The sequence below is a fragment of the Lampris incognitus genome, chromosome 7 (assembly GCF_029633865.1).
Source record: "Lampris incognitus isolate fLamInc1 chromosome 7, fLamInc1.hap2, whole genome shotgun sequence".
NCBI lineage: Eukaryota > Metazoa > Chordata > Actinopteri > Lampriformes > Lampridae > Lampris > Lampris incognitus.
Genome location: NC_079217.1, coordinates 12,067,219 through 12,094,177, shown reverse-complemented (window position 1 = coordinate 12,094,177; position 26,959 = coordinate 12,067,219). Strand labels below are relative to the sequence as shown.

Sequence of the window (26,959 nt, the reverse complement as noted above, 5' to 3'; positions counted from 1 at the left end):
ACAGCTCAGGTTTGACGGTTTGGGGACAAAGCAAGAGAGGCAAGATTGAGATGGCTTGGACATGTGTGGAGGAGAGATGCTGGGTGTTTTGAGAGAAGGATGCTGAATATGGAGCTGCCAAGGAAGAGGAAAAGAGGAAGGCCCAAGAGGAGGTTTATGGATGTGGTGAGAGAGGACATGCAGGTGGCTGGTGTGACAGAGGAGGATGCAGAGGACAGGAAGGGAAATGGAAACGGATGATCCGCTGTGGCAACCCCTAATGAGAGCAGCCGAAAGTAGTAGTCGTAGATATTGAGCATGATTTGTCATCCATCAAGGTCTGAGCACCTTATGAAAGTAGCAAAACAAGTCTATCAGAAAGGTGATGGGTGGATTTAGAGAAAGCATATGACAGGGTGCTGAGAGAGGAGGTGTGGTATTGTATGAGGAAGTTGGGAGTTGCAGAGAGGTATTTAGGAGTGGTGCAAGATATGTATGAGGGAAGTGTGACAGTGGTGAGTTGTGCAATTAGAATGACATATGGGTTCAAGGTGGAGGTGGGATTACATCAAGGATCGGCTCTGAGCCCTTTCTTGTTTGCAATGCTGATGGACAGGTTGACGGACAAGGTCAGGCAGGAGTGTCCGTGGACTGTGATGTTTGCGGATGACATTGTGATCTGTAGCAAGAGTAGGGGGCAGGTTGAGGAGAGCCTGGAGAGGTGGAGGTAGGCACTGGAGAGAAGAGGAATGAAAGTCAGTAGGAACAATATGGAATACCTATGCGTGAATGAGAGAGAGGACAGTGGAATGGTAAGGATGCAAGGAGTAGAGGTGATGAAGGCGTATGAGCTTAAATACTTGGGGTCAGCTGTCCAAAGTAATGAGGAGTGCAGAAGAGAGGGGAAGAAGAGAGTGCAGGCAGGGTGGAGTGGGTGGAGAAGAGTTTCAGCAGTGATTTGCGACAGAAGGGTACCAGCAAGAATTAAAGGGAAAGTTTTACAAGATGGTTGTGAGACCAGCTATGTTATATGATTTGGAGACAGTGGCACTGACGAAAAGACAGGAGGCAGAGCTGGCGGTGGCAGAGTTGAAGATGCTCAGATTTTCACTGGGCGTGATGAGGAAGGGCATTTTTAGAAACGATTATATTAGAGGGACCACTCAGGTTGGACGGTCTGGAGACAAAGCGAGAGAGGCAAGATTGAGATGGCTTGGACATGTGTGGAGGAGAGATGCTGGGTATACTGGGAGAAGGATGCTGAATATGGAGCTGCCAGGGAAGAGGAAAAGAAGAAAGCCAAAGAGAAGGTTTATGGATGTGGTGAGAAAGGACATGCAGGTGGTTGGTATGACAGAGGAAGATGCAGAGGACAGGAAGGGATGGAAATGGATGACCTGACCTACTGTGGCGACCCCTAACAGGGGCAGCCGAAAGTAGTAGTAGTCGTAGTAGAGAAAGGTGATGGGTAAGGGAGCTTTTGTAATATCACTTATAAGCCAAAACATTATGATCACCTGCCTAATATGCTTTTGGTCCTCTGTGCCACCAAAACAGGGCTGACCGACTGAGGCATGGACTGTATAAGACCCCTGAAGGTGTCCTGTGGTATCTGGCACCAAAATATTAGCAGCAGATCCTTCATGTCCTTTAAAATGCGAGGTTTTGCCACCATGAATTGGACTTGTTGGTCCAGCACATCCCACAGATGCTCAATCGGATTGAGATCTGGAGAATTTGGAGGCCAGGGTAGCACCTTGAACACTTCATCATATTCCTCAAACCATTCCCGAACAATGTGCATGCATTATCCTGCTGAAAGAGGCCACTGCCATCAGAGAATACCATTGCCTTGAAGGGGTGTACATGGTTTGCAATAATGTTTGGGTGGGTGGCACAAATCAAATTGACGTCCACATGAATGGCCAGACCCAGAGTTTCCCCAGCGGAACATGGCCATCCACATGATCTAAAAGAAAATGAAACTCACTGGACCAGGCAACCATTTTCCACTACTCCAAGGTCCAGTTCCAACACTCAAGTACCCATTAGAAGTGCTTTCGACAGTGGACAGGGCTCATCATGGGCACTCTGACTGGTCTGTGGCTTCACAGCCTCATATACAACAGGTTGCAATGCAGTGTGTGTTGTGACACATTCCTCGCGTAACTAGCATTATCATTTTGTTTGACTTGTGCTGCAGTAGACCTTCTGTCGGTATGCACCAGACGGGATAGCCTTCATTGCCCTTGCATATCAATGAGCCTTGGGTGCCCAATACCCTGTCGCCGGTTTGTGGTTGGTCCTTTCCAGGACCATTGTTCATAGGTACTCACTACTGCTGATCGGGAGCACCCCAACAAGTCTTGCCATTTCAGACCCAGTCGTCTGGCCATAACAATTTGGCCCTTGTCAAAGTTACTCAGGTCCTTACTCCTGCCCTATTTCTCTGGCATCCAGCACGGTGATTACGAGAACTGATTGTTTGCTTACTATCTAATCTACCCAGACCTTGACATGTGCCCTTGTTTGGAGGTGATCAACGTTATTTGATAGGGGTGAGGGGGAATCGGTTTAGTTAAGAATCGTGATTCTGTTCTTTTAGGATTCTGAATAGATTCACAAATTCCAAAAATCGATTTTTAAAACCTTTTTTTCCCCAGTCTTAAGTAGCCTCCTCACTGCTGGCAATGTTGACTTGCCACGCACCTGTTCTGACTTCCAGAAAACACAACAGTGTTTTCTGGAAGTCGCTGCTAACGTTAGCTCTTGGTAGCCTTTCTAAAAATGGAGCAGCAACAAATTCAGCCGGTCCCATCATCATTGAAGACACGCGTTTGGGCGCATTTTGGATTTTACAATCTCCTGGAGAAGAAGCAGTTTGGCATAACTCATTCAATATGCAAGATTTGTTAAACGAAAGTTAAGTATTTTGGGAACACTACAAATGTTAGGTCTCACATCATACGCCGTCACCTAGAGTTGAAAGAAGTGGAACAACGACCTCCTGCAGCATTAACAAACAACAAGCGCACACTAAACCACTTTACCAAACTCCCAGCCAATTCTGAATGGGCAAAAATAACTAGCTCCTTTGCCTGTTTCATTTCAAAAGACCTGCACCCCAACAGCGTAGTCAACAATGAAGACAATTGAGCGAAAGTACCACATACCATCATGTTGGTTTTTTACTGAGAAAGGTTAGGTTTGCCTTTGTGTGTTCACATTATTGCAATAAGTTGATACAACTTTTTCAAATATAAAAACTACATAATCTTGTACACACTTTAGTCTGCTTTCATGCCACACCGCCTTTCTTAGCGCACAGTGGACTGGGGTAGATCCTGAAATTAGCACCCCTATGTACCAAATCTAGAATTGATTGTTGAATCGGGAATCCTTTTGAATCGAAAATCGATTTTGAATCAAATCGTGACCCCAAGAATCGAAATCGAATTGTGAGATTTCAAAGATTCCCACCCCTGTTATTTGATTTATCTTTTGAGTGGTCACAATGTTTTTGCTCCATCAGTGTATACTGAAGATTCATCTTTAAGGGGAAGTAATTCTCTTTTTTGCTACCACATCTTTGTTGGTAAAAAAAAAAATCTCTGCAGTGAACCACAGGGAGTAGAAGAGTAAGTAGGGCCCCAGGGCCAGAGGGGAGGGGGAGACACAGACTTGACCTGATTGAGTTCTTCCACATATGAAGCTCCCCTGCGGTGTGGCTCGAGTTATTTTTAAACCTTCTCAAAAAACAGAATGAAAAACCTAAGCTTTGCTCAGCACACTCCTGTAACCTTGTCAAATGCTCAAGAACATTTTTATGTTATGTTACCCTATATAAAGCTGTCCATAGAGACTAACAGCTTTTTTCATTACTTTAAAGATATAAGCTAAATTAATTGTATTTATGATGCAGTATTGATATTTGGTATTGATATTATAAGTAATTTACCTTTTTTGCCTTGCAAGGTTAAGGTTATAAAAATAAACCCCCATGCTGCCCTCTCTATTTACCATGCTGGCACGTCGCAACCAACCTTTTGTATGCCCTTTTCCAAAAATCAATTGTTGGAAAAATGTCAAAACTGTTTGATGAATTTAGAGATTCAGCAATTTCTCTGGCTCGGTACAAGAACTTATTATTTTTGATTCCATGACAGGGTTTTAGTCCAATATTAATACTAACGCCAGGTGACATGGCTGAATGTTATCAGTTATCACGATTTAACAATTTTCATATCGGAGAATTTGATTTGATTTAATTGGATCTCAATTAGCTCATTGGCTAATCTTCTAAGAGTTCACATTAAAAAAATTAAACAAATAATTCATAAATAAGTCAACACATAATTTTTAACACACATGAAGAAGTGGGATCGTCAGAGAGATGAAGAAAGTAGACAGGAGTACAAGGAGATGCAGCGTAAAGTGAAGAGAGAGGTGGCAAAGACAAAGGAAGAGGCCTATGGTGAGTTGTATGAGAGGTTAGACACTAAGGAAGGAGTAAAAGACTCGTACCGATTGGCTAGACAGGGACCAAGCTGGGAAGGATGTGCAGCAGGTTAGGGTGATCAAGGATAGAGATGGAAATGTGCTGACAAGTGAGGAGAGTGTGTTGACAAGGTGGAAGGAGTACTTTGATGGGCTGATGAATGAAGAAAATGAGAGAGAGAGAGAAGGTTGGATGATGTGGGGATAGTGAATCAGGAAGTGCAGTGGATTAGCAAGGGGGAAGTGAGGGCAGCTATGAAGAGGATGAAGAGTGGAAAGGCAGTTGGTCTTGATGACATACCTGTGGAGGCATGGAGATGTTTAGGAGAGATGGCAGTGGGATTTTTAACTAGATTGTTTAACACAATCTTGGAAAGTGAGAGCATGCCTGAGGAGTGGAGGAAGAAGCATACTGGTACCGATTTTCAAGAATAAGGGTGATGTGCAGAACTGTAGCAACTATAGAGGTATAAAGTTGATCAGCCACAGCATGAAGATATGGGAAAGAGTAATAGAAGCTAGGTTAAGAGGAGAAGTGACAGTTAGCGAGCAGCAGTATGGTTTCATGCCACGAAAGAGCACTACAGATGCAATGTTTGCTTTGAGAATGTTGATTAAGGATTATAGAGAAGGTCAGAAGGAGTTACATTGTGTCTTTGTGGCTTTAGAGAAAGCAAAAGCATATGACGGGGTGCCGAGAGAGGAGGTGTGGTATTTTATGAGGAAGTCGGGAGTTGCAGAGAAGTATGTAGGAGTGGTGCAGGATATATGTATGAGGGAAGTGTGACAGTGGTGAAGTGTGCGGTTGGAATGACAGATGGGTTCAAGATGGAGACGAGATTACATCAAGGATCGGCTCAGAGCCCTTTCTTGTTTGCAGTGGTGATGGACAGGTTGACGGACGAGATCAGGCAGGAGTTTCCGTGGACTATGATGTTTGCGGATGACATTGTGATCTGTAGTGAGAGTAGGGTGCAGGTTGAGGAGAGCCTGGAGAGGTGGAGGTATGCACTGGAGAGAAGAGGAATGAAAGTAGGTAGGAGCAAGACGGAATACCTATGCATGAATGAGAGAGAGGACAGTGGAGTGGTGAGGATGCAAGGAGTAGAGGTGACGAAGGCGTATGAGTTTAAATACTTGGGGTCAACTGTCCAAAGTAACGGGGAGTGCAGAAGAGAGGTGAAGAAGAGAGTGCAGACAGGGTGGAGTCGGTAGACCAGAGTGTCAGGGGTGATTTGCGGCAGAAGGGTACCAGCAAGAATTAAAGGGAAGGTTTACAAGATGGTTGTGAGACCAGCTATGTTATATGGTTTGGAGACAGTGGTACTGATGAAATGACAGGAGGCGGAGCTGGAGGTGGCAGAGTTGAAGATGCTAAGATTTTCATTGGGAGTGACAAAGAAGGACAGGATTAGGAACGATTATATTAGAAGGACCGCTCAGGTTGGATGGTTTGGAGACAAAGCAAGAGAGGCAAGCTTGAGATGGCTTGGACATGTGTGGAGGAGAGATGCTGGGTATATTGGGAGAAGGATGCTGAATATGGAGCTGCCAGGGAAGAGGAAAAGAGGAAGGCCAAAGAGGAGGTTTATGGATGTGGCGAGGGAGGACATGCAGGTGGCTGGTGTGACTGAGGAAGATGCAGAGGACAGGAAGAAATGGAAACAGATGATCTGCTGTGTTGACCCCTATTGAGAGCAGCTGAAAGTAGTGGTAGTAGATATCATATACATACATGCATATATACACACATATAACCTACATACACATTGGAACATAAGACCTAACCTAACCTAGACCTAACCTATTGCACATATACTTTATTGTACCTACAATATATACACATATTCATCTACATGTGTTCACATATAATACCAATACTCTGCCTACTAACAATACAATAAAATAATGTGATAATTACATTTAGATCTTAAAATTTTGCAATCAACAGTCCAACTGCCGTACTGTTCTTGAGTGAGTTATTGTAGTGAATTCCATAATTTAATAGTTCTAAAAGGGAAAGGCCGTCATCCCATAATGATTTTATCTCTTGTTCTTATGTTAACTTGATGTTCATCACGTACCAATAACAGTTCATCCTTAATATTAACTGGCTTTTTAAACTTTTGAATTTTCAAAATTAGTGCAATAGAATGTTTTCTCACATGCTGTACCACCGTGGACCCTCCCATTATAATATGTATTTCACGCATTCCTTTTTCAAACTCACACCTTAAGACAATTCTTGCTGTGTTGTTTAGTGTGATCTGCAGTCTCCTCATATCTCTCTTGAGTCGCATTGCCCCATACTGCACAGCAATACATAATGACTGTAAATTAGACAAGATATTACCTTAAGAATGTCTTTTGATAAAAACTTTGCAGTTTGTCCAGTCATTCCTGCCATTTTCCTCACTCTTTTAGAAAGATCTGTAATGAGTAATCCATAAGATATATCTCATAATTTGACTTCTGTAACCTCTTCAATTTGAAAACTGCTGTATGTTAAAGTACCATGGCTTCAATTTCTTCCTCTTTGTTGCAGTACATATGATCACATTTTTTGTTTTATTTACATTTGATACCAATTTATTGTTTTTCACCCATTTGACAAAATCATTTGATGAAAACTCGTGCAAAATTATCCATTAACATAGATTTCTTTTTACCATTTAAATAGGACATCATCCAATTGATAGCATTCTTACTAAAGCCATAATGAATCAATTTTAGGTAGAATTGTGTGATCTATCAAATCAAACACTGCAGTGAAATCAAGAAGTAGGGACAAGTTTACCTTGATCAAAGGCACTTAGCCACTCATCCGTCATATGTATAAAAGCAGTTTCGGTAGAATGATTTTTATGTTGAGCATGGGTTAAAAGGTTATTTGATTCCATATATTTGCAAATGTGATCACTTACTACCCTCTCCAAGATTTTGCTTAAGGATGAGAGTAAGCTAATTGAGTGACAGTTGCGTGCAGTAAAAGCTATTTTACTATCCTTAGGAATGGGGCAAATCTTTGCATGTTTCCGTTCTGTGGGAAACTTTCCTTGTTGCAAAGAAAGGTCAAATAAATACTTTACAGGTCTAGCATAATTTGCCATTTAGATCGTAACCTGGGGATTTATTATCAGGAAGTGAAATAAAAAAAATTCTTAATTATCATCTAATGATATATCTGGTAATTCAAAACTACAAGTTTTCCCTTTCATAATCTTTTTGTCTATTTCCCCTACCAGCAGTTCGTTTGATGCATCATTATTCATATTGGACCTGAGATCATTTACCTTTAATTCAGAATAGTCAGCAAAGTAATTGGCAATATCTACTGGTTTTGTTGTAATCTTACAATCAACCTCCACACTGACAGGACTTGCACTATTTGACCTATCAAGCAAACCATTCACCTTATACCATATCTGTTCTGAATTGTTTCTGCATCCCTCAAAAGCTGTATTATAATATAGGGTCTTTTTCTGATAATTCAATTTTACAACAAAGTTTCTGCATTTTCTATACAAGCATCATATTGAGTCGAATCTTGACCTAGATGCTACAGCTTTTGCCTCATCCCTCTTGAGACTTTGCTTCTCTTAGTTCATGGTCAATCCAGGGGAATGGTTTGGCTTTAATTGTACTTTTCCTTATCGGAGCATGTTGCCCAATAACCTCTGTAAACAATTTCATAAAACAATCAACAGTGCAATCCAAATCATCCTTGGGATACACAAGGTCCCATGGAACAGCAGCCAAATCTCTCTGGCAGTCCTCTAAGTTCAAATTTTTAAAACTCTGACTTTAAGTTGCTCAGGGAAATCATTTGGCGCTTTGGTGTATTTAGTAATGCACACAATATTATGATTTGTTCAAGGTGAAAGGGCAGAGTTAGCATTTGAGCATTTATTCAGAGCATTACAGAATATCAAATCAACGATACTTTCAGTTCTGTGCCCAAATTTGCTTCTTGAGGACCTTTTACTATCTTGTACCATTTGAAATAAATTACAACACTCTATAGTATATTGAGTAAACTTAGTTTTGTTCCCATCAGAGTAACTACTTTTCCAGTCAATGTTGTAGTCCCCAAGCATGAATAAGATCAGTGCTTTCACATATTTTATCCAGGTATAATGTGTTTGATTTTGGGGGCCTATAAGCACATCCAACTCAACGTTGGTTGTTGAAAAGGAAGGTGAATTTGAATCCATGGGATCTCTAGTCCATTCACACATAAATCATCTCGTACTTTGAACAGCAAATGCTCTTGAATATATAGGGCAACATCTCCTCCTCTGTTGTTCCTGTCCTTCCTTATAATATGGTATCCTCTCAAATAAGTGTTTCCATTTGTTATGGTTTGATCAAAATGATTCTCAGTAGTAGCAAGCATATGCAGATTATTCTTCTGGAAAACATTTAGTACCTGATCCACCTCATTTACCAAGCTGTTCACATTCACATGAGCAATACGTCAACCTTTCTTTGGCAAGTGAAAATTAATAGAGACACTACCCATTTTATCACAATATGTAAAACAAAAAAAGTGCTATTTGTCATGGTTAATTTGACTAGACAAGAAAGTTTATTGCCCTTGAAAATGTTAAAATAATGTTGAAGAATTGAGTGAATTATAACAGACAACCAGCAGGAATGAAATTCTCCTCCTTGAGATGGAAACATTGACATGTCAATAAAAAGAGTATATGATAAAAGGCAATAGAAAAAGGTTGGGCAATCTGCACTGGCAAGCTGTACTTTTCAATCCTTTTCCATTTGTCCTCATTTTTTCCAACATTGAAGTGAGTTTGTCGATCAAGATAAGTTTAAACGATTAAGCGGTGAGATTGCTTAATCACTTAAAACACACTTGTTGAAACGTAACGGATTTTTTTGTACTTTTTCAAAGTAGCTTTAAGTTCACTTAACATTTGGACGGAAACATGGCTTATGTTTCCTCCTGCGCTGAAAATCCTTTCGCTGGGTGGACAGGTGGCAGGGATGCATACGTTGTGTTTTGCAATTAGGTCTACTTTGAGAAAGTATTTTGTGGGCCATTGAAATGCACCACCCTAGCTAGGCTGCTATGCCATTTAGTTCGGGTCGTTTTTATTCATCTATATGCTGTTAAAATATGAGAGGAACGCCACTCGAGCCAGTATCGGAAATAATCAACCTGTGTTTGTTTTGAATCTAAGGGAATATTCATTGTTGATACTGTGTCATTGCCCAGTACTAATTAATACTAACCCTAGCTACCATTTATGACAAAGGTGTCAGACATCCAGGCCAGAGGGGTAGTGCTGAGCTGGAGTGCACCCACCAGGCCAGAGAGTGAGGGAAGCAACCCAGAGAATGACGCCAGCCCCTCAGAGCCCTTCTGCTATGAGGTCTCAATCTCATATAGTGGTAAAAATGGGAAGTACAAGACCACGTACAGGTAAATAACCAGTACCATAAAGTGCAACAAAAGTTTTGTCAGCCCTAATGTGAAACATTATAGGCCTATACATGTTTTGTTTTTTGTTTTTGAATAATTTTTCCCTTTTGATTCAGTGGAGAGGAACTAAGTGCAAATTTAGAAGATCTTCGACCAGCAACAGACTATCACATCAGGTTTGTATATCCCTTCATATGTGCTGCTGTGCCAAACAGTGTCAACGTAAGAAGCCCTATTCTTAACCAGTGTTTATTTTTCCCTCCCAAAGGGTCCAGGCTATGTGTAACTGTTTACAGGGAAGCCCATCTGATGCTGTGAGCTTCACCACTCTCAGCTGTGAGCCAGACCCCCCCAACTCTCCCAGAAAGGCCAGTGGGACCAAGAACACACTGGTCCTTCAGTGGAAGGTAATGGCAATGATGGGAACCGACATAGTGATGCAATTTGTGTTTAAAACTAGGATTCAGGGGGTATTGGGGTGGCACAATGGATTAATATGATAGTGTCTCAACAATGAGGATCTCCATGTGTAATTAGTTGGTACCCTGGCAGTCAAGAATTAAGAGTAAGAAAGCAGATTTGTGACCAGAAATGTATCTAGCTCAAGTATTTTGACTGGCAGAGAAAATCAGGAGTGAATTAGAAACACCCCCCCCCCTCTTTCTACAACTTAAGTTGAGATCTCATTCCAGAAAGGTCCTTAGCTTCTACTGGCTCTCTTGCAGCTGATAAGTTAGTTGCCTTCTGCATTCTTGCTGCTCTTCTCTAGAATATTTTTCTCTGTATTGCACCATCACTTTAGTAGTGTTTAATGTTGCCAATGAGTTACAATGGCTTACTAAGGTAGTTTTTCTATGAAAGTGTTCATCTACGAACACCAAAAATAATGAAGAAATGTGTTGTGTGTGTGTGTGTGGGGGGGGGGGGGGTGGCAAGACCCATGGAACCATTTAAAACTGATTTCAAAAGCACAAAAGCACCAGAACTGTTCTGTGACTGCAGAGCAGTTGAATGGTTGCCAAAACTAATAATTGTTTATTCACAGGCCCCATGTGACAACGGCTCCAAAATCCAAAACTACATTCTTCATTGGGATGAGGTAGTGTTCTATTTACATTGTAAGAAGTATATTACAGTTTGTGGGCTCATCTTAAAAATGCAATGGGGATATTGCCAGCAAATAAGTTGTTTAAACTAAAAGACTTTTTTTTTCTGAAGGGGAAGGGCACTGGCGTGTTTGAGCAGTGCTACTACGGACCTCAGAAGCAGTACAGAGTGACCAAGCTTTCACCAGCCTCAAGATACTCCTTCCGCCTTGCAGCCAAAAATGACATGGGCATAAGGTAGACGCGTTATGCCCTTGCCTCTTTTTCCGGATCACACTTTCCTTGCTCTCCATATTACACCATTGCTCTGATGCTCACTCTCTGTCGGTCTACTCTCTCTCCTTCCCATTCTCGCCTGTTCTCTCCACCTTTTTTCCAGTGAGTTCAGTGAGGTGGTTGACTTGTTCACTTCGTGCAGTGTGCCCTCGCCACCCCTCCCTCCAGAGCTGGCAAAGGCTGGTGTGACCTGGCTGTGTGTGCAGTGGCAGAGACCCACAGGCTCTCCCAAGGAGGATGACATCTATTACGTTCTGGAGATGGAGGAGGAAGGCTCTGTAAGGCTTGGCTTGTTGTCTTTAACCATATATACCTTTTAATTTGGAACACCACTACTAAAGCAGAATTTAGATCAGCACAGACAAAATATTTTAGGCACAATGTCAATAAAGGCAAAACACAAATAGAGCATACTGTAGATAATGCCTGTATTCATACCAGTAGAGCTTCATCGACTTAGGCAAATTAACAAAATTCTTAATTTTTGACACATATGTTGGTTGGTCATGTCAGTGCACATTGCCTGCTGTTCCCAGTATTGGAAGAACAAACCATAAAGAGATATACAAATATGTATTGGAGCTTTTCACTTGCAAGTGCAACGCCAGTATGAATGCAAAATGCCAATGAATAAATATTCACGTGCAACTATGCACTGTAGTTTTTCAGTTTGTCACGTTTAAATGGGTTTCTGAATGTTATTGCTAGCGAAAACTATATAAAACAATAAGTTCTCAGCTTCCCCGACGCTAATCTTTGCTACAGCCCCTTTTGTTCTTGTGCATTGCTGTGGTTGTTTTATAAGGCATTGCTCACTAAGTTGTTCTCATTTTCCTCCTGCCATTCATCTTTCTTCAAGGGATATGGCTTCCAGCCAAGCTATGATGGTGAGGAGCTCTCCTGCACAGTCAGGAACCTCCACAGGAGTACTAAGTACAAGTTTCGGGTAAGAGAGCCCTTGTGATGTGTGCAATCTCAGCTGAGCCAATGATCTGTAGACTTAATTCAGGGTGCAGTTTGCCGTCTTTGTGTGGAAGAGGCTGGTTTCTGTCAGGGAGGGTACTGAGGCAGACTGAGGTGGCAGCCCTTGTCTATTTGCGTGGCTCCACCAACAGGGTGGCGGACCACTTGTAACACAGACAAGAGGACACTACAGTTCACTCTACATATGCCGTGTTCTTTTGGCAGCCAGTTGAATGCGTTTAGAGATGAGTGTTGTACCACTGAGCAACCCAACTGACTGGAACAAGTCAAGCTTTGTGTTCAAGGCATGGTGGTGCTAAGCCTTGGCAGTCAAACAACTGCTTCAGTTAATGGAGAGGTGAACATCTCTCTCCCCCTCTTTGATATCGTCTACTAAACTTCTCCCGTTCCTGTCTCGATCTCTATGTATGATTCATTCCCCTTTGTACAATTATAGATTGACCCCTCACAGATATGAGGTGGATGTCTTCACTCTGTTGCTGCTGACTTGTTAGCATTGCATAGAGGGCAAGTAATGCTCTTTGTCGAAGCTCTTAGTGATTTTCATTCAAATTATAACCTCAGTCGTTTATTTGTTTGTAGATGGGTTTATTATAATTTGGGTGATTAAAAGAAGACTGATTTGAAGAGGCGGTTCATGGGATTACAAAAAAGAATCTAATCTAACTAAAATGGAAGGAATGTCTGTGTATGACAGTCCTTTGATTTTTCTCGGCAACCACTCATCTGATCAACTTCACACTTGGCGGGTGTATTGCTGAGGACCCAAGGAAGTGCAGTGTCGAGGGTGAAGTTGTTTGGATGAGCAGTTGTCAAGAAAATCAAAGGACAGATATAAAGACATACAGACAGACGTTCTTGTGGTGACCAGACGAACAGCAGCAATCTGCCCACATTGTGATCTGGGGGGCGGGGGTTAACACCCGAACGGGCACCACACTAGTCTCCTTAAATGCAAAGAGTGACTTGAGCATTTTCCTTACTTGTTTGGTAGTTTCACTAATTGTTAAAAAGACAACAGCACATCTAACTGTAAGTATAACCAAGGCCTCCTAGTGGAAAAAGCAGATGGAAAAATGAACACTGGAACCCTCAGTCGTCTGAGAGCCAATCACAAGGAATTTCAAAGACTTGCATGTGTTGAGGCGGAGGACCAAGACAGTGCTTAAGCAAACGCTTAAAAAGATGTGACCACAGCTCTGACAAAGAAGGTAAATGTTCTGAAAGAATTTCACAGGCCTTGATAAATTACCATTTTTTCCACATATGATTTAAACCCTACTAAACCTAGACCAGGCGGTCGAAGAAGGTTGAATCAGTTCATCTAGATACAGCGTTTATTGACAGATAGGTTTCATCACTCAACTAAGTGACATCTTCCGTCTAAACTGACTGCAGGTATCCCCACCCTAATAAACAATACAATACAGTTGCATAACGACCAAAACCAACAACCAGTGTCATATGCAAATATGGGTGTGACCATTAATTAGAGATTCAAAGGCCATGTGTACTATTCACAGAGGTGATTCTGTATGTGGCGGGAGTGTCAGAAAAGCTGAGATGTGTATTTTCAAAACATCGTGTCTCAGTTGCTTTCAAACCCCAAAACACGCTGCGCCAGAAGTTGGCCACACTCCAAGGCCTGGGTCCCCTGGCACAAACAGAGCAATATGGTGCACGCTGTTAAGTGCCAGGAGGATTGCCGTGACTGGCCAAAAGAATGGCACAACACAGGAGAGCTAACATGTCAGGCCAGGACTCCACTGTCTACACCCATCTACAGGCCAGTGGCCACTCTTTCAAGGATGAGGATGTGCAGATCCTTAATAGGGAGGAACGCTGGTTTGAACGGGGAGTCAAAGAGGCCATCTATGTGAAGCGGGAATGACCATCCCCGAACTGAGGGTGGGGGGGCTAAGAGTACATCTCTCACCATCTTACAATGTTGTGATTGCAAACATTCCCAAATCCTCTGTGAATAGTACCCATGGCGTTTGAAACTAGTTAATGGTCACACCCATATTTGCATATGAAACTGGTCGTTGGTTTCAGTCGTTATTCAACTGTATTGCACTGTATTGTTTATAGGAGTGGATACCTGCAGTCAGTTTAGACTGAAGAGGTCACTTCGTTGATGAAACATATCTGTCAAACATTGTATCCAGATGAACTGATTCAACCTTCTTTGATTTTCTTACCTGGATCATTGAGCATGTGTCAAGACACTAGACCAGGCGGGTAAAGTTTCCCCATTCCTTCAGCAACTGTGGCTAGAAACCAGCCACCATTTGGAGGTTGTGTTCTGAAAATTAATTTGGCTACTAAAATAGTTAAAATGTCTGGTGAATTTTGCAGATCATTAGCCACTGTTGATGGTGAGTTAAACTTTTCCTGTCCCCCACACGCAAACTATGTTACACCAAAGACATGATACAAGTATTTCACAGTGTAGCGGTAGCTCACGTCAGCTCTAGCATACTGAACACTACTTTGACAGCGTTCTGAAAGAAAATGTCAGCTCTGTCAGTTTGACGAGTGGCATTAGGATTTCAAGTGTGCGTCCCAGTGATTCATTATCAGCACTTCTCGGTATTCTGCCAAATGTAAAAAGTACTGGCGCACAATAGGCAATGTTATCACGAACCAGCTGCTTTTTATCATTTTAGATTATTTCTAATGTATATTATAGGCCAAAAAGGTGGCAGAGGGGGCAGGTTTTGGCTGCTTGTGCAGACTAAAGCCTCTTATCTTGTAGCACTGAGGCCATATTCTGGCAATTTCTTTTGCATGTGTCAAGCCTGTAGCATGGTCTGAAATAAATCATGGGGCTTCAATCTTTACTTGTGAAACCTTGGAAAAGAAGTATATACTTAAATGTTTTGTATCCCACAATAGTTTATGAATTGATCGGATCATTGTCACTGACTTTTCTTAGGCGTAAGCGTCTGTTAAGGCATCACCACACAGCTTATATCAGATGCAAACAAGTAGATCTGTAGCCGCACCAGTCAATGCTGGAGCAGGTTGTATAGTAAAAGGAAGATTCCTGGTTCGATCCCTGGCTCCAGGGAGCATGGTGAAGTTACCCTGAGCGAAGACACTGAACCTCTAATTGCTCCAGATGAGTAGTTTGGCGCCCTTGCATGGCAGCCTCCACTATCAGCATATGAATGTGTGTGTGTGAATGGGTGAAAGTGAGACATGCATTGTAAAGCACTTTGAGTGGTCAGTAGACTAGAAAAATTTTGTATAAATATGGTCCATTTACCATTTATGTGGATGAATTCTCAGTAGGCCTGCTAGGGATATTTGCATATTGTAGCAGATGTGCCATGCTAAAATGCAAATGCCATTAAAGCCATTGTCCCTTGTTGCCTGCTTTTGTTATTACTTTTGTTAGTGTTAAGCGGTTGCACGTCATAATGTAGGGGTGGATTTCGTCTCAGAAAGGGCTCTTCCCTCTGGCCCTGAGATTCCTTCATCACCTTCCTCATTATCTTAAATCACAGTTTGTTACCAGGAAATGCGATGGCCTTTACATGCACTTCTCCGTTGAATCTATGCAAACAGTGGCCAGCATTGTAACACCAAAAAATGTAAATCCTGACTGCCAGTGTACATGCACTCACTCCAGGTGGCGGCGTACAACACCGAGGGTAAGAGTAACCCCAGTCAGGTGGTGGAGTTCATCACATGCCCAGACAGACCCAACAGCCCCTCCAGGCCTGTCATCAGGGGAAGAGTCCTTCCCAACAGCTTCAAGATAGCGTGGGGTAAGCTGGGCCACTGAAGACCCTCTCCCGATTCAAAATTCTTGGCTGTAACTACCCTCTGTGATGTTCTTATTGAACAATGAAGTTTGTTGATGTTTTCGTAATAGTTTCTTTCTGTGTCTGTTTATTTGGGTTTTTAGAGCCTCCAAAAGATAGTGGCGGGGCAGATGTTACCAAGTACACTGTGGAGCTCTCTGAGGGGTTAAGTGGTATGTTACAAGTGTTGATTATGAAAATGACTGATGCCAAGTGCTGATTTACACCAACCAATAAATGGAGGGTAGGCATCCGGGTAGCATAACAGTCTATTCCGTTGCCTACCAGTATGGGGATCACTGGTTCGAATCCCCATGTTACCTTCGGCTTGGTCGGGTGTCCCCACAGATACAATTTGCTGTGTCTGTGGGTGAGAAGCCCGATGTCAGTATGTGTCCTGGTCACTGCACTAGCGCATCCTCTGGTTGGTCGGGGCGCCTGTTCGGGGGGGGGGGGGGACTGGGGAGAATAGTGTGATCCTCCCAGGTACTACGTCCCCCTGGTAAAACTCCTCACTGTCAGGTGAAAAGAAGCGGCTGGCGACTCCACATGTATTGGAGGAGGCATGTGGTAGCCTGTAGCCCTTCCTGGATCGGCAGAGGGGGTGGAGCAGTGACCGGGAGAGCTCGGAAGAGTAGGGTAATTGGCTGGGTACAATTGGGGAGAGAAAGGGGGGGGGGCACAAAAAAATAAAAACAATAAATGGAGTGGACTTTGAACCAGTGACACTTGTGTTTTTCCCGCCTAGGCTTGACATGGGAGCTGACATACTCTGGTCCAGCCACAGAACACGTGTGTGAGGGCTTGAAGCCTGGCTGCTCCTACCAGACCCGAGTTTACTGCATGAGTGAGGGGGGGCAGAGCCCAGTGAGTCATTGAACACAAATGCATACATGCCAGCATTCAAGCATGAAACCTGCACATCAATGCAGGAAGATTTTTCTGAAAATATAATTGCACATGCTGTGATCACAGCATGAAAGAAATAGTGAAATGTGTAAATGGCAACCGTTTTACTTTCCGCAAACATACATGTGTGAACGTACATCTGTGGGGAACATGCATAAATGAGTTGGAAAAACTGACAAAATTCCATTTGATTTAAACTATCGCCCAGAGTGTTAGATGTCAGAATTACATTTAACAGTCAAATGTAAGAACATTCCGACATGCATGCATGCACTTCACGTGGTTGCACACATCAGTGTGGCCATAAAGCATGATAACTACTGTATTTTAGCTTACGATGTTTTGGAACATTCCTCTGTATCGCAGTCCTGATCCCTGTGTTGTGTGCAGTGGTATGCATGCCCTGCGAAGCGGTCCTAAATCCCATCAGCTCCCTTGGATGATCTGATAAATTTGATGTGAATAATTTTAGACATGTGCTCTATTTATGGAGAGTTTTAATAAGAAATTGTCATTCAGATCGTTTCCCTGTGTTGGAGGGAATTAGTCGATGCTTCCTCGTGTGTAGGTACAAGACAAAAAGGCTCTAATCGATTAACCCTCCTTGCATGTGTCAAAGGATGTTTTTTCTTAATCGGTTCATCTCACAGACGCACTTCATTAATTTCCTCATCAGCTGTTAGTGCATGTATTTATTCACGATGAGGCTTGTTAAGAATCATGACTCATGGTGGCAAGCTCCTGTCTTCTTGGCGCAGCACAACGTGACATAACACTCACATGTTTGCCTTTTGTCACAGAAGTTGAGTCTGAAAAAGGATGATTTTTGCCAGACATGATCCGTCCTGTTGTAATCATGGAATAGTACTGCAGGAGCAAGAGCATGGTGTTCTGAATAGTAGTGTAACACTAAAGATGGATTTCAGTTTATTTCCCCACAGCAAACTGTTGTCGTTGCCTGAATTGTTGTGATAAGGTGTTGGAAACGATGCCCGATACTCATACTGTTTTTTTGTGTGAGAGTATGGTAGAGAGAGGAACTGAGATTTTGTCAGTCCTGTATTTTCTTTCCATCTTAATTGGTGTGTTGCTTCTGCTTGCAAGCTGTCGGAGATCCTGCAGGTCCAGACTCCCGCAGTGCCCCCGGGACTTTGCCAGCCTCCTCGCCCGGTGGGCAAGCCCAAAGCCAGGGAGGTGCAGCTGCGATGGGGTGAGTCATTCCTCTCTGAATCAAATCTGTGTGGGCTGACTCTAGATTCTGTTTGATGCCTTAGTTTGTGCTACCAGCCAGTATCTTAAAGCAGTGAATGTAGTGTGTGCACATCCGTTACTTGATGTTTGTTCGTTTTTCTTCTTGGGCATTTTTTTTTTTTTTTACCCCACCGAGCTGCCTGATTGTCTGAGAATAGAGCCTGATCTAACTGTTTTTAGTCATGGGTATTGGCTTTTTGCAAATTTTCTAGGCCCCCCTCAGATGGATGGAGGGAGCCCAGTGTCCTACTACAGTGTGGAAATGTGTGGGCCGCAGTCAGAGGAGAGCAGGGAGGTTTACCAAGGCACTGAGCTGGACTGCACCGTGGGAAGCTTATTGCCTGGCAGAATCTACAGCTTCCGGCTGAGGGCAGCCAATAAGGCTGGGGTGAGACAAGGATCAAAAATCTTTTAAATAAAAAATTAATTTGAAGCTGCATGCTGTAATCACTCTTATATCTCATATGATAAAATGCAATGTGAAATTTTCAGTTGTATTATGTTACTTGTTAATCTGTGCCGACAGTTTGGGCCTCTTTCGGAGCGTAGCGAGGTGACCACAGGCCCCGGGGCCCCAGAAGCCGGCAGGGCTCCCCAAACCACATGCAAATCCCCCAGTTGTGTTGTAGTTAGCTGGGAGGTAAGACTTGTTCCACTCCATCACTGATGCATGTAAATCATAAAATCACAGCAGTGATATACTGAGACTGTGACAAAGGTGAAACCTCACAACTACTAAATATTGGTACACCCTACCTGGGTGTTCATATGCCCGTTTCAATGTTATGTCCCCCAGGCTCCACCATGCAACGGAGCACCTGTGTCAGAGTACCGTCTGGAGTGGGGGGCTGCCGAGGGCAGCATGCAGGTGTGTTACAGTGGACCGGGACTGAGTCACGAAATGAAGGGGCTGCTCCCAGCCACTAACTACTTCTGCCGGGTACAGGTGAGTTTAGCATACACACATCACATCATCAACCCATTACAGTAGCCTTTATCAGTCCTTTCAACTGGAAAATAGTGGCCTTCAGTATATCTTGCATAGGTTTCTAATCCGGTATGATCCATGAGTTGTTTCTCTCAGGCCAAGCTGCACAGCTGAAAGTTATGATTTTCACCAAGAGAAAAAAAGATTAAAATCTGACCTTAGCTTTCAGGAGCCCTTACACTTAACTCTCCACGTGAGATCAAAAACAGGGTTTTTTTTTGGGGGGGGGGGGGGCGTCTGGGTAGCGTTGCGATCTATTCCATTGCCTACCAACATGGGGATCTCCGGTTCGAATCCCCGTGTTACCTCCGGCTTGGTTAGCGACCCTACAGACACAATTGGCTGTGTCTGCGGCTAGGAAGCCGGATGTGGGTATGTGTCCTGATCGCTGCACTAGTGCCTCCTCTGGTCAGTCGGAGCACCAATTCGGGGGGGGCTGGAGGGAATAGTGTGATCCTCCCACGTGCTACGTCCCCCTGGTGAAACTTCTCACTGTCAGGTGAAAAGAAGCAGCTGGCGACTCCACATGTATCGGAGGAAGCGTGTGATAGTCTGCAGCCCTCCCGGGGTTGGCAGAGGGGGTGGAGCAGTGACCGGGAAGGCTCGGAAGAGTGGGGTAATTGGAAGATACAATTGAAAAATCGGGGCGAAAAAGAGGGACCCCCCCCCCCCCCAAAAAAACCGTTTTAGGAACGTTTTTGTAGAATATGTAGCAATTTGTTATGTTATTGCCTGACCAAAGAGGGAACAAAATGTGGATATGAGGACTCTGGATTCTGTTTTACAACAGCTAACAAAGGTTTTTGTTTGTTTTTTTTTTAAACTTTATTTATAGGTCCCCCCCCTAAAAATCTACAAACAAAGATTAAAACACCCCCCCCCCACATGACACCAAAAAAAAAAAGAAGAAAGAAGAAAAACAAGCTAGTCAGAGAAAAAAAGAAAAAAAGAAAACAAAATCATCAATTAAACATGTATGAAAACAAAGGGGCTTTGTTTGTTATAGTTGGAACCACTCAGTAGTAAGACACCTAGTGCTAAGTACATATATGCACACAAACAGGCACACATATACGCACACAGAGATATATACAGTATATGCACATACTTATACACAAATAAAGAGATGTGCATACCCAAACATCTCAATACAAATATTTAAGTACAGGCGGACAGGCTCATCAACAGTAACACAGTAAGTCACTTATTACAGCTAAATTATCCCGAATTATTAAAGCATCACCCGTTCCTGGTCCTAATACTTAGAATAAAAGGGTAGTTGCTGTAATTGGGGGGGAAAGAGATCTATTTTACATCAGATCGCCACCTTGTGGTCAAAAGTTGCCCCTACACATATGAGTGAACAGACACTGTCCATACACATTCCTTTCTGTTGCTCTTGTCTCTTGCTAAGGCTGTGAATGTTGCTGGCGTCGGACCCTTCAGTGAGGCGGTGCTGTGCCAGACGCCCTGCTCTGTGCCCGCAGCTGTCAGCAACGTCCACGCGCTCAAGGAGGCTGAGCTGCATGGGTACGAGGCCTCCTTGGATGTTGAGGAAGATGAAGAGGATGATGATGGCAGTTCCCCGCCACCACCACTTTACTCTCCATCCACCTGCCTAGGTCTCTCTTGGGAGCCCCCTTGTGACCATGGTTCTGAGATCACTTCCTACCTGATTGACCTGGGAGAACGTCAGCCCATTGTCGTTGGCCCCGTCACCAAATATATCATCCAGCACTTGCAGCCTGACACCAGTTACAGGTACACACTTCCTCTTACTAAATGCAAAAGGGGCTGAAGATTATGCCATATTATGCAAGTTTTATTATGCAGTTCTGATTGTTTTGGTATATCATCCATGTCCAATAAACAGTCTTAAAGGTGTCATTGCTACCTGAACGCTGACCTCTGTCATTCATTGGCGTAAGTAATGACTACAAATCAAACTAGGCACACATTTTGGCACCCCGTTGAAGACCTTTTCCACAACAACAAAAGCGGTCAGCCAGCCTGGCTGCCGTGTTTTTAAATGCAGAAACCTGGAGAGTGGGTTGTTTAAATTGCTACCATTCAGCATATCCCATACTTATATCTACGACACGTAAATATCAGCAGGGGGTATACTGAAATATTGCAGCTTTTAATTTAGTAATGTGCTGGCAATGCAAGCTTATAAGATGTTGGTATTGCAGCCATGTGTGGCGATGCAGGGACAGTCATGGCAGGAGCAGCCAGCAAACGGTATTTGTATTAGAGAGACATCAATGAAGGTTGAGTCAGTTCATCTGGCTACAATGTTTATTGACGGATACATTTCATCACTCATGTAAGTGACCTCTTCAGTCCAAACTGACTGCAGGTAACCCCACCTTTATAAACAATACAGTTGCATAACGACTCTTGCGCCCCCCCCCCCCGCCTCTTCGGTTCAGGGATGGCGAGGTTCTAAGAGTACACCTGTAACCATCTTACAATGCTGTGATTGCAAACATTCCCAAATCCTTTGTGAATAGTACACATGGCCATTGAAACTGTAGTTAATGGTTACACCCATATTTGCCTATGAAACTGGTTGTTGGTTTCAGTCGCTATGGAACTGTATTGTTTATAAGGGTGGGGATACCTGCAGTCATTTAGACTGAAGAGGTCACTTAAATGAGTGATGAAACGTATCTGTCAATAAGCGTTGTGTCCAGATGAACTGATTCAACCTTCTGTGATTTTCTTACCTGGGTTGTTGAGCATGCATCAAGACAAATGAGAAAGATCATTTACAGGGCAGAGCAGCACATTTCCAGCTGGCTTTCTCTTTAGATTGTAGTGGCATTCCGTGCACCCTGCATTAATCTGACGTTGTTTGAAAATTATTCACTTAATCATTTAAATGTGCAAGTCATGGTTTCTAAAGAGGAGACACCATCTCTAAGTGTATGGTTGCTTACTCTGTAGAAAACAAGATGCTCACTTGAATGAACCTCTGGATTCGTTTTTTCTCTTTCTCCCCCGAGTCCAGTACTAATCATCTTAAAGGCAGTAATGTTTTATTGTTATGAAGCACATTCTTATTGTGATGTGACTGGTTGATATAGATGACCCAAACCCAGAGATATCCATAAAAAGTAAAGATTATATGTTTGCTCAGATCAGTAAAGTTATGACTTTTTTTTCCCCCTAATTTTTGTTCGCCTGTCACTCTACAGGGCTCCACAGGTCACAGGTGCAGCTATAAATCTATCCAGTCCCACTAAAACAAAAATAATTGGTTGCAACAGTGCGACTCGGCTCTCATTGGTCAGATTATCATAAAATCCTGATTTGGTCAAGCAGTTGGCTGATTTTGTGTGCATTGTTTTCGTATCCTGCTTTGGAATACCTACTGGCAGGATTTGTTTCTCTGTCTTGCGACCCGCCTGAGCTCGTAACAATAACATTGTTCTTCATGCAGGAACAGGAAGCTAACTAAAGTTTGCAGAATTTCGCTCATTATGAAAGGAGATGTCTCAATTCACATTGGCCTAAAATAGGCCTAAAATACTTGTTTTCAAGTAAGTAAAATTCCCCACTACCTAATACACCTACCATGCCCTTGCCATCTTTGTCTCTCAAGGCAAACATTTCACCAGAAGAAACCGACTCCGACACAGGAACAGACGCAGTCACAAAAGGAATCCGTGAAAGAAACCGAGCAGTCACATCCAGATAAAGAGCCCAAGAGTTATAACTTTCACCCTGAATTTACATAGAGTAGAATAGAATTGACCTTGATGTTTATTACCTACTGAGTTTATTACAGACAGTGCAGATCGACTGTTACAGGCAGCTCAAAATTTGTGTCTGCCGTGCTACAGTTTAAGTACGAGACCCTCAAACTTTATTACAAAAGACATAAGCACCTGCAATGCAGGGAGCTGTCCCCATCCAGCAGTGTTTTCAACTACGAGAAGTGACTGCTACATCTCATGGTGCAGCAGATGTAGTAAGGTTTAACAGGGCATGCAATATCGCAGGAGAAATGCTGTTCACGGAATTTAAAACACAAATGTTGCTCAAAAAATTGATTTACTGTAAATCCAACATACAGTAACAATGTTGCATGTGTACAATTCATTGGGGTGATTTTTTTTTGGGGGGGGGGGGTCAGAGATGCATCATTCAGTTGTGCAGCACTGCAATAAATTGTTAGTGCAATCAAATTATCTGCTAGTGCTACTCGCTGGAAAAACTTAGTGGCTCCAGTGCCACCAATGTAAAATGTTAGACTGGAGCCCTGCTCTCACACAGTCTTTCTCTCTCGTTTTCTCTTTCTTCTTGTGGTCCAGGATCAGAATCCAGGCCCTGAACAGCCTGGGCGCCGGCCCTTTTAGTCACACTTTTAAACTGAAGACGAAGCCCCTGCCCCCACAGCCCCCTCGCCTGGAGTGCACAGCCTTTAGCCACCAGACCCTCAGGCTCAAGTGGGGTGATGGCCCAGCAAAGGCAGCCACCTCAGACGCCCCCCAGTACCAGCTGCAGATGGAGGACAGGAATGGCAGGTCAGTGACCCATTAGTCTTGCCCATGTGGAAGTATCATCTCACATCAGATACACAGACAGAACGAGGGCTTGGTGTTAGTAGATATTCATCAAAAGCAGTGTGCCAAATAATGAGTCTTCTAAAGATACAGGGCACTGATGATCTGCTATATACCAATTCATATTCCATGACAGGAGTTTTTAATCTTACTTTGCCCCCCCCCCGCTCTCTCTTTCTTTCTCTCTCTTACATGTCATTGCAGATTTATCTCCTTGTATAAAGGACCATGCCACACCCACAAAGTCCAGAGACTAAATGAGTCTACCTCTTACACGTTCCGCATCCAGGCCTTTAATGAGGCGGGCGAAGGGCCCTTCTCTGATGTTTACACATTCACCACCCCGCGCTCTCTTCCAGCCCCTTTGAAAGGTACTGTGGTAGATCGTTCCTCCCTCTCACTCTTTCTGTCTCTTGCACATCCTCTTGCACATACACTTTCTCTGTCGCACGCTCTCCTCTCTCGCAAGCACTCTCTAGCTAGCTGGATCTATTCCAATCTTTATCTCACTACTCATGTCCACATAGTAGGGTGCTCAGCTTTTAACCTCACTTGACCTGAGCTCAACTGTTTGGATTAAACCCCATCAGCTGTTGATTCGTCTGCCCACTTTCGTCCTCCACCAACGTGTTTCTTATCTAAGCCTTAACCAGATTGAGGCCTCTCGATATAGCCAATGTCTTGAAATTGATGAGGAAGATGCATCTGGATTTTAGCTCTGTGTTTGAATCAGGGTGTTCACTGTTCAGTTTGTCAATAGCTCAGTGGTGTCACTTCTCACCCTGCTTATTGGATTGTTAACCGCCTCTGATTAAATTCAAATTATTTACCTAACACTTTGTGAGAGGACAACAGCATTTATACGACTAGGTTCAAGAGTCACAGAGGAAGTTGACTTTAAGTTTGTTTTGAGATTTTTAAGTGCTGAACTACTACTCGGATGTGTTCAAGGGATATATTTGAAATTGCGTTATATTAATTTTCATGCATTAATAAATGTTTATTTGATTATTTTAAATGTGACTTTAATCCAAGTGCATATTCAGCAATGTTAAAATTGTTTCTTGAGCTTATTTATCGTATCTGACAGGTTGTTTTAAATTTGCTATCAGGTTATCCACTTGTTACAAATACTACCCAGCTTCAGTATAGCACTCATGATATCTGCTTTGCTCTCTCTCTTTCTTAAACATCAACAACCCCCAGCCCCCAAATTGGAGCGTTTGGAGGACCATTCCTGTGAAGTCTCGTGGGAGGCTTTGCCACCCATGAAAGGAGATCCAATCATATACACTCTGCAGTGCATGATGGGAAACTCTGAATTCAAACAGGTATCTGATGCCTCCCAAGTTAGCCACACCCCTCCCAAATGTCTCTCTCCTAATTAATTTATTAAGTAATGTAAGTCTGGGATTGCTTTATCGTTCACCCTTCCTCTTTTGCCTGTGATTGACCTGCCATCCTTCTCCATGACCGTTTTATTCGGATCAGGAAACAAATAAATCAAGCGGCTTAATGTTTTCATCGAAGCATCATAGCGCTCTGTATTAGTCACCGCTGACTTTAAATTGCCCATTATGTAAAAGGTCATTGATCCATGAGGTATCCCTGGTGTCTTGCCTTTGCGAGAAAATGCACCGTCCTCAGTAGCCTCCAGCAGCATTAACCTGGAAAAATGGCAATGGCTGGGATACAAAATCTTACCACATTAGAGTTCCCAATCTAATAAAGGAGCTGAAATATATGGCTGCCATCCTGCATGAGCGTCTTTCCCTCTCCATTTCCAGTCAGAGTGCCTTGCATTGTGACAATGCAGACAATGTTTTAGGATAGGAAATCCTATATTTCCACTATGTACTACCTGGAATGAGGCTGGTAAACTGCCTGGAGACCAGACAAGTGGAGCTTGACTGTCATATACACTAGAGATGGCTCCGTACTGTGGTATTTCTCGCTAGTTGAAAAACTGCAGTGATTAATAACTGAGTGTAATTTCCTCATCCAACTCTCCATCCGCCATTTGTGAGTGTAGTTTCCTCAGCCAACGCTCTATCCGCCATTTATACTGTAAGAGTTAGAAACATGGAAGCTTCAGACAGAAATCTCCAAACCTAAAGGAATCTGAAAGGAGTGTCAGTTTAGTACATCCTCAGCAAGGAAGTAAAACAGTAGCACAGAAAGAAAAACAGTGTGGTTGAGATTAGGAGTTTATAAATACAGCTTACCTCAAAGGAAGCAAAACAAAGACTGAATTGGAGGACAGTTTCTCTAATCGACAACAAACCACAACACAGTGTGAAATATTTAGAACAAGCAGCTTCTTCAACAACATGTTACCCACAGACAACAGTAACTTTATCTGTATGTCATTCTTGTTTTCTACCTACGTCTTGTCTTGAATCCATATCTTGTCCACTGATTCCCCTTCCCCGTTCCCTCTCCCTGTCTCCCTGTCAGGTCTACAAAGGCTCTGCCGCATCCTACCATGCTCAGAACTTACAGCCCACCAGTGATTACCGCTTCCGAGTGTGTGCCATTAGGCAGTGCCAGGATGCCCCAGAGCTGGCGGGTCCCTACAGTCCCACAGTGACCCTCTCCCCACAGCGGGTGGATCCGGCAGTGGGAAGTGGCCTATCTGGCCCAGGATCCAGAGCTGGGGCTGAGTCCAGCAGGGCCAGACGCAGCCTGACCGATGAGCAGTGTGCTTTCCTGCTCCTCATGGTCTTTGCTGTCATTGCCATCCTCATTGCTTTTGTCATCCAGTACTTTGTCATCAAATGAGTACTTCTAACGCACACCCGACGGCAGGATTATAGCTTTATTTCCAGTCAGTTTGTTTTCTTTCTTGTACATGATGTTTTCTGTTGTCACCAGGGTAATTTGCATAGCTGTGTCAGGATGTTGGGGGCATTGGGGGGGGGGGGGCAGCAGGAGAGGTTTGAACAGCTGTTTTTAGGAATGACGCCACATCTTGTGCCCTAAGATTCTTTCTTGACTACTCCTCTACCTTCCTTCACTCCTAACTAACAGCAACATGGTTCAATGAAGGTTTCTGTTCCATCTTGTTTGGCTTTCATGTGCTGAAAGAAGTTGGTTGGGAGTGTGTGTGTGTGTGTGGGGGGGGGGGGGCAGGGAGGACACTT

At 43.3% G+C, this 26,959-nt stretch overlaps 1 protein-coding gene across 5 annotated transcripts in view; it reads left to right on the top strand.

Moving 5' to 3' along the window:
• fndc3a (fibronectin type III domain containing 3A) overlaps positions 1-26,921 on the top strand; it is an 87,687-nt gene extending 60,766 nt beyond the window's left edge. For 4 of the 5 annotated variants that reach the window (XM_056282997.1, XM_056282995.1, XM_056282994.1 and 1 more), the window contains 19 exons: positions 9,753-9,919; positions 10,036-10,095; positions 10,188-10,326; positions 10,965-11,018; positions 11,138-11,262; positions 11,405-11,579; positions 12,161-12,247; positions 15,923-16,061; positions 16,202-16,270; positions 16,846-16,964; positions 18,111-18,216; positions 18,470-18,645; positions 18,784-18,897; positions 19,054-19,203; positions 20,660-21,006; positions 23,565-23,777; positions 24,021-24,187; positions 25,023-25,147; positions 26,274-26,921. In XM_056282997.1, coding sequence (XP_056138972.1) covers positions 9,753-9,919; positions 10,036-10,095; positions 10,188-10,326; positions 10,965-11,018; positions 11,138-11,262; positions 11,405-11,579; positions 12,161-12,247; positions 15,923-16,061; positions 16,202-16,270; positions 16,846-16,964; positions 18,111-18,216; positions 18,470-18,645; positions 18,784-18,897; positions 19,054-19,203; positions 20,660-21,006; positions 23,565-23,777; positions 24,021-24,187; positions 25,023-25,147; positions 26,274-26,597 — 2,856 coding nt within the window. In that variant the 3' untranslated portion in view covers positions 26,598-26,921. The remainder of the gene's footprint in view (positions 1-9,752; positions 9,920-10,035; positions 10,096-10,187; positions 10,327-10,964; positions 11,019-11,137; positions 11,263-11,404; positions 11,580-12,160; positions 12,248-15,922; positions 16,062-16,201; positions 16,271-16,845; positions 16,965-18,110; positions 18,217-18,469; positions 18,646-18,783; positions 18,898-19,053; positions 19,204-20,659; positions 21,007-23,564; positions 23,778-24,020; positions 24,188-25,022; positions 25,148-26,273) is intronic. The other variant, XM_056282998.1, reaches the window with a different exon arrangement.
• The last annotated feature ends 38 nt before the right edge of the window (positions 26,922-26,959 follow it).